This window comes from Priapulus caudatus, unplaced genomic scaffold (genome assembly GCF_000485595.1).
Source record: "Priapulus caudatus unplaced genomic scaffold, Priapulus_caudatus-5.0.1 Scaffold730, whole genome shotgun sequence".
In the NCBI taxonomy this organism is placed as follows: Eukaryota; Metazoa; Priapulida; class Priapulimorpha; order Priapulimorphida; family Priapulidae; genus Priapulus; species Priapulus caudatus.
Genome location: NW_014577791.1, coordinates 98961 through 106467, shown reverse-complemented (window position 1 = coordinate 106467; position 7507 = coordinate 98961). Strand labels below are relative to the sequence as shown.

The 7507-nt window shown below is 39.3% G+C and overlaps 2 protein-coding genes across 5 annotated transcripts; one reads left to right on the top strand and one right to left on the bottom strand.

Annotated features, from left to right (window-relative positions):
- Nucleotides 1–764: 764 nt before the first annotated feature.
- LOC106813146 (centromere protein P-like) lies at nt 765–4973 on the bottom strand. Of its 4 annotated transcripts, none has more exons than XM_014817206.1 (8): nt 4665–4973; nt 3850–3904; nt 3362–3428; nt 3049–3149; nt 2640–2737; nt 2065–2241; nt 1752–1843; nt 765–1144 (listed from the first exon to the last, which is right to left on the bottom strand). In XM_014817206.1, the coding sequence occupies exons 1-8, from the start codon at nt 4790–4792 to the stop codon at nt 1017–1019; spliced, it is 846 nt and encodes a 281-aa protein (XP_014672692.1). In that variant the 5' UTR covers nt 4793–4973; the 3' UTR covers nt 765–1016. The 4 variants fall into 4 exon arrangements, with proteins under 4 accessions (XP_014672692.1, XP_014672693.1, XP_014672695.1 ...); XM_014817207.1 differs by lacking the exon at nt 4665–4973 and adding an exon at nt 4507–4644; XM_014817209.1 differs by lacking the exon at nt 3850–3904 and having other exon boundaries at nt 4747–4972.
- Nucleotides 4974–5255: 282 nt separating this feature from the next.
- Nucleotides 5256–7213, top strand: LOC106813148 (E3 ubiquitin-protein ligase Hakai-like; the record flags this gene model as incomplete). The annotated part of the gene is given in 5 exon segments (XM_014817210.1): nt 5256–5282; nt 5501–5782; nt 6146–6237; nt 6761–6847; nt 7152–7213. Coding segments are annotated over 5 exon segments (536 nt in total), but the record flags the coding sequence as incomplete, so codon positions are not given.
- Nucleotides 7214–7507: the final 294 nt, after the last annotated feature.

The following is a 7507-nucleotide window of genomic DNA, read 5'->3' as shown; positions in this document are numbered from 1 at the left end:
GTCTATTATATATATATATATATATATATATATAAATATATAATAGACGTAATAGAATAATATATAATGATTATAATAAATAATCTTTTCACAGCAAATCATGAACATGAATATAATAAAATCAGGAGTGTATAATAATAGAGTATTATTATACACTCCTGATAAAATGACACAACGTGTCGCCTCCTGCGCAATAAAATTGCAGATAATACGCAGGTAAAATATGAATAACAATGAATAATTTAACTCTCCTATATAAATATATAATTAATCTATTATTATACACTCCTGATATAATGGTAGGCGATGTGGGTGGGAGTAGTGGTAGGCACCTGCTGTTCCTCGTAGCAAGCATGGCATCTTGGCTTATCACACCTCACACTCTGTGCTTGCCACGTACCTGCACTCTGAGCTGGTTGAGAGAGCGTGACTTCTGGCCTGGGTTTACGCACCGACTCTAAAATCCACTAAAATCACACTCGACAACGCTATAGCAGACGCCGCGCGTGTGTAAACTGCCGGAGCGTTGTTCCTCATGCTTTCGTACGCTATCCGTGCGTATAAAATAACCAGCAAACGTTTCCTTGGCGTCACGGAAGATCTAGCTTGCAATGCGTGAGCTCTCGTCGGCTTGTATTTATATATTTTTATATTATACATTATGCGCCTCAAAGGTGTGCAAATATGTACATGTATAATAAATGAAGTCACGAGTCTTTCACAAAGTAAAGGGTTCTAATTAACATAAACATAAATTCACATGCTTGATATTGTCCGGACGGCCATTTATTATCGTTTTAGAATATTACAAAGAATACAATACGTAATTTCAACAGAGCACGACACTGATAACCAACGGGGCACACCTATGACATGTGTAAGCTTGCCACAGCACGTACTAACACATAGGAAGTACATTAATATATTTACGTCATGTACATAATTATTATTTAAGTCTATAGCGAGTAATGTATGGGACTTTTCACGCGTTAATCATTCAGCACATATACATAAGACTACTGATCAGTCGATGTGACGGCCATAATCAATGACTTTATGGCTTTGCCCACACCCAGACGTCTCAGGATGATCTGAAAGTGCTTGGCCGATGACTGAAGTATGCCATCTTCGTCCAAATCTCTCACTGGAAAACAAAATGGGTATCCTTCATCATTACTTATGTAATTACTTGTGAAACTATTCCTATGTACAGCAGCATCCTGCAGTCCTTTACAGCGAGCCACTGTAGAGAACAGACCAGCAGCATTTAGCCATGTTGGCAAGGGCATGCATGGCAAGGCAAGTGCCAACTAGCAAGGAGTTTTTGTTTCGATAGTTGCAGTCCTATGCCAGATAGAGCAGTACTGCATGCGAAATGTGCTTGGGGATCAGAGGCAGATCCAGGATTTTTTAAAAGGGGAGTGTCCAGGAAGAAATAAAGGGCACTTTTTCCTGCTTAATTTTTCTGGTGTTTTAAAATTGTGTTTAAATTTTTTTTTTAATTGATGCATTCTGAGAGCATCTGAGCAGGAATTGTTTAGAGCACTTTGCAATTAAAGGGGAGGTCCGGACCCCCCGGACACCACCCCTTCCCTAGATCCGCCCCTGGGGATATTCATTCTGGTTTCACCATGACAATCTCACGCAATCATGACATCAGCGTAACATCGGTACGTATTCTAGAACGCTTTCGTGTTAGGCGATGGGAAATACTTCAAATGCTGTCGATCGATGCTCGGATCACTGCTCACCTGATTTTGAAATCTGTACTTCTAAATGTACTTTGGGAACGACGACGGCTTCAGGTTTAATGAATAAGTTCCAGACGACTGTCATAACCGGCCTAGATCGAACAGAATTAATTTGAGAACAGAACAGAACAGTCTTACTTTACATAAACTCTATACATGAAACTTGGTTTCTATTAGGTATTGTCTTCAAATTAATCCCCAGCAAGAATGTGCGTTTAAAAATTACATATTTCAATATATTAATAATTAATACATGTTAAAGTATATTCAGTACAACTAGCATTAACGAAGCTACGATTTTTGTTCAACCCACCCTATGCCACTTGGGTGCATAATTTGAATTAGATTGCCATGGATATCAGCAGGAAAGCTGACGACATCCGGAAATGTATCTCGAAAATCGCAGAAGGTGCTTTTCCTCCTGGCAGACGACTCAGCATAGCTGCGAATCACTCTGAACACACCCAATAGATCATTGTCAGACTCAAGCCTGCAACAAAAACACTCACTAAATCATTTCAACAATGGTACTAAAAAGACGTAGCAAAATCAGATGATAATAAAATACACTTACAGGATGATAGAAAATGAGTTTTTAATTGCAAAATCTATAATTCTACTAGCAAATATACTTCATTTGTGAACTAAATTGTGAATTCCCGAATGTTCCTAAATGTTCTTAGTGTTTCATTCACACCACTAAAGCTTTTTTTCTCTTGCTCTAATATGTGTGGCTTTTGGGTAGATAGTGTGCACTGATTTGGGATTTTTGCCCTCTCTGAGTTTGACCTCTGATCATGATGCCATGGTGAGTGCCCACTAAACAGAGTCGAGTATTGCTTACACATATGACAAGTATTCAAAAGATCAAGTATAAAAAATACATACTGATGGAGAGCTGTCTTTAAATCTTCCTCCACGGTGCCTACTGTTTCCACGGTCATTTCTGATATGGTACGCCGGCAAGCCAATCCAGGTTCCCCGCACTGAAATGCAAATAGGCTATCCTGATACACAATAGCATTTATTTATGTAAAACCCACTACATGGATTTTGTCACATCGGTGTTTTGACGTAATTCAGGCGCGCCATGCAGAAAATACACAGAAAAATAAATTAAAAAAGGAAAAATATACATTCCCTAATGCTTATGCCATGCTTTAGATAAATACTGGGCCACAGATATATACGAACGTGAGTGTCGTGGCCATTATTCACTCTTGTGTGCCATACTTCAATATTATTATGCTAAACAAGATGAATGTTTGTGTGCTATTTCATGCAACATCCAACTCACCGGCAACTTCTGTTCTTCCTCGACAAAACACAGGCAGAATTGGATTTGTTTGCAGCTGCCAGAGATTCTTCGTTGCTTCTTGTATCTCACATGTGATGAATCTTGGTGTAAAAAGCATTGAATGAAAAGCTGTTACACAATGTGTAAGGTCTAAATAATTGCTTACCAAGGTATGTAACACAATTTGGGTAATTGCAAGATTTGAGATGATATATAGGGTAAACACCTGACTGCACTTCTAGTAGCTTTACTGAAGAAAAAATACAAAATTGTAAGAATTTCATAAGCACAGTCATGGCAGACAGGAATTTACCTCGAGGTAGCGATTTCGATGATGTGTTGCTGATTGTCACTCCAGTAAAGTTGGCCAATTGCAGCAGCTGAATGGAAAATGAATCACTTGTTATGGAAACAAAAAATTCAGAATGAAAGTCATATCAGGCATATATAGATTTCACATGGATGTGCAAACAACATCGTACATGGCATCTGAAATAATTGTACATGCTCCACCCCATTACAATTTGAATAATTTCACCAGCAGTAAGATAAATAGTTGAATATGGTCTCAAATAATATAGATATATAGTGTAGCAATCTAGTATTAACCTATACTCAGATTTAAACTGTTCTAGTCTAAAACTAAACCTGGTATATCCGCATTTCATTACAAACTTTATTATTAGTTTATAGTGCATATCAGCTACACTCATATAGTATTAGTAATACAATAAAATTATAAATTAGTTGTAATGTCATTATCGGTCATATGAACTAGTATTATTACAAAGCCATATGCACCTGTCGTTGCAGTTCAGCATCCGTCAGTTTAGTAGCTTTGCCACTAGCACTGGCACTGCAGATGTAAAAATAAGATAATGCTAGTACTAGTAGTAGGGCTCATAGGGTCTATGTCACCCATGGTACTGCCGGAACGTACCCTGGTAACTATCTGATATGGTTAGGGTTAGGGTTAGAGTTAGGGTTACGGTTAGGGAATAGGCGTAGGCGACTCCCTAGACTCGTTAGTGGAGTAGGCGAGGTACGGTCCGGCATATTAGATAGTACCAGGGTACGTTCCGGTAGGAGTAGAGGCAGTAGCCTGGGCCGGGGACATAGACCCTCTCAGCAGTAGTAGGCCTACTCAGTAGTACTACTACTAGTACTAGATATATCCCTAGCCCGACCAGGCTGTGCGACGGATTGTCTACTATACAATACTATAGGTATTGTAACCCTAGCAATACCGTTTCTTGGAGCTAGATATATCCCTAGAGTAGGGTATGATAATTTTTGAAAATAATCACAAACAATTCAATGAAATGTAGGATTTTAACAACAATGAATGCATGCATAACATGCACAACGCAGTGAGATACTACGGCGAGGAACTTGCATGCAAGCTCATGACCCCATGGCCATGACCATGTAACATGTTCATTTGATTTATATCCTTACCAATGTAGGCCTAGTCTTTGAAAGAATAAAAACATAGATAAACACGGATTCACCATCAAAGAAGAGAATTAACATAATATCCATGCATTCTACTTTGGTAAGAAATTATTTCGCAGTCGAGTGCACGTTTCGTCTTTACAAATTGCACTGCAACGTACGTTAGTTTGTCATCTGGCTGATGATCGTCTACGTCCTTTTCTAGATTTCGGATTTTTCGTTGAAGTACATCTACATCCTTACTGAGTTGCTCAGCTTTCTGCTGATAGTTTTGAATTTCTGCATCCATTTGATAATGTCGATGTAATATCGTATGAAAATGTTGGTATTTATCTCAGATGTTTGTTCAAAATAGCCGATACTAGGATATCCAAATAATGTTATTTACAAACAAACTTGCCGCCAGATTTCCCAGCGAAAATGATAACATCCTTGTATCGTATCCCGTATGCCTAGTATATATTTAGACTGGTACTCGCTCCCACCTCGAATACTCGATAGGGGGGATATCGGGGTCCCACCTAAGCCGATAGGTGGGACCGGGTACCAGTCTAGTATATATTACCAGAGACTGGAAATGAGCATATTTTTGGCCAGAATTATATAGATGTAATATATACATTTAACTACAGTACACAAATTTAACACTGATGCGTCGTATTTAGTGTTTAAATGTAACGTCTTATGTGTATTTATTATCTGTCAAAATAACCGATATTGAAAAATGTAATAGGGGATGCGCTTTTGTCGAAGCATAGCGGCAAACATGGCGGACGAAGGTAACTAAATTTGGATAAATAGAAATTAGTCGTCTATCGCTACGTACCTATTTATTGTTGACGGACAGAACGAGTTAATAAGTACCAGATGATGGTGTGTCACATTTAAACATACTTGGTCAATTGGGCACTGTTAGGATTATGCGTTTATAAGCGTGGCAATGTCACTTCTAATCAATCGCTCACTAATCTCTTCTTTACTTTAATAATTTGTACAGAGCTGCTTGAGGATTCGTCTGATAGTGGTGCCGTATCCCACAACATCGTACAGAAGAATATTCCTCTGAAGCTAAAGGGTCGTGGTCGAGGCAGGGGTCGCGGACGCGGGCGAGGACGGGGCAGGGGTCGAGGAAGAGGTCGTGGTAAAAAGAAAGTAATATCCAGCGAGGAGGAGGAGGATGCTGATCCGGGAGAAGCTCCAAAGCAGCAGGAGGAAAATATGCAGGAGGAGGAAAAGGAAGAAAAAGAAGAGCCAATGACGGTGGAGCCAATTCAGAAAGGTACCGGTAGGTTTTATAACTGTCATTCCATAGCCCACATCGATCTGCATTTTCACTGTGATTTGTAACATTTAGCATTATGAAGGAGACTTTATTTCTCAAGCTTGCTGCTGTAGTATTGTGACCATCAAAAAGAGGACATTCTCAATATTAGTAATGATTCACCTGACTCGTGGAGTCCAGTTTACATACTAAGCAAAGGTTACACTGAATCACACTAAAAGTAAAATGGTAGAAAAACTGAGACAGATAACCAATAAGAATTATACTTGTCGCTGAGTTGACACTGGGATTGTTAAGAAGACACTATGGTTTTTGGTTCCCTGACTTTTCTGTGATAGCAGAATGGCTCATGTCTTGCAGAGCTAGAGATGAAAAACCTGCCACAGACACTGATGGACAGGGGGCCGCCGGAACCGACGCACCAGTCGCAAAAGCTGCGCTGGGACTACAAGGTAAACGGGTCCGACCGACTGATGCATTTGTTCCCTCTCCTACGTCTACATCCACTTTAAAACCGGATAGGCCGCGCACACAGAAGTAGTGTCTAGGAAGTTTCCTAACTCTAGGTGCACGCCTGTGGTTATGCAAAAAATCTCCTTGATTGAAAAATACTCTTCACCTTAATTACTTTCTTATAGTTGCTACTCCTGTTTTGTCATTCACCTCGCAAACCAGACGAACGAGATAGTCTTTCAAGAGTTTACGAGAAACCTGATTAAAATAACGTCCTCATAAAGGTTTGGTGATGTACGCAAGACAGTGTTGTTGTTGCGCCGAACAAACTGTCATATCCTCGTGGATTACCGCATTGACTCTAACGTATTTTACGGCTTGTTTTCATCTATCGTCTCTGACCGTAAGTTAGTAGATTGTTTGCGGTCAAAGCTAGGACAAGACGCTTGTATGTTTTTGCAGGAATGTTATTCTCATATTTATTAGTTTCGTGTAGTGAAATGTCACTGACTTTTCTTGTAGGTGCATCTGATCGGCCAAAAAGTTGTTGATCCGATGATACACTGCTGTGAAAAATGTACCCTACCGATCCTGATATATGGAAGAATGGTAATATGGTGTTACATCGTATTGTATTGGTAAAATAACTAGGCACATACTTGCTAAAAGCCATGAAGCAATTTTCTTGTGAGGTTTGCAGATGAAACTTGATTAATTTAGTACAGATGCATGCCTACACTCTTTTCTTATAAGCAGTTTCATAAAATAAATGAGAAAAATTCACACTTTAGAGAAAATATGGTAAAAGGCGTAATATGAATTTTTATGAGCAACAAATAGGTCATATGATATGAGATGGTATGATGAGAGTGGAGTACTGTGTTTGCGAAGATTTTTAATTTCCAATCTGCAGATTCCATGCAAGCACGTGTTTTGCTTCGACTGTGCAAAGAGGACTGATAAGCATTGCATGAGGTATGTGTCCTGTTGCTACATCTAGGATGCTCTAGCGTTGGCCGGTTCATTCCCCGTGCATATGTGCTACATGTATATCAGTCACGTACAGTGTGGCATGAGCTTTAATTTTGTTTGACATGTGGTTGCCACTGCCTGGAAATCAATTAGGCGTGGTGCAAATCGTTCCAAAATTTGCACATAGGTGGCGCCACATTGTTATTGGCAGTATTGTGTTCAGTGCAATTTTTAATCCTTTGAGTCCCAGAACTATTTGCAAAATTTCCACGAAAATTATTACCAATAGATTTTTAA

Coding starts and splice junctions, on each gene's coding strand:
- LOC106813146 (XM_014817206.1), bottom strand. CDS start 4,792: ATGGATGCAGAAATTCAAAACTATCAGCAGAAAGCTGAGCAACTCAGT. Junction 3,905..4,664: donor CAGCCAGATGACAAACTAAC/GTACGTTGCAGT, acceptor TTACATCTGCAG/TGCCAGTGCTAGTGGCAAAG. Junction 1,844..2,064: donor ATGCACCCAAGTGGCATAGG/GTGGGTTGAACA, acceptor TGTTCGATCTAG/GCCGGTTATGACAGTCGTCT.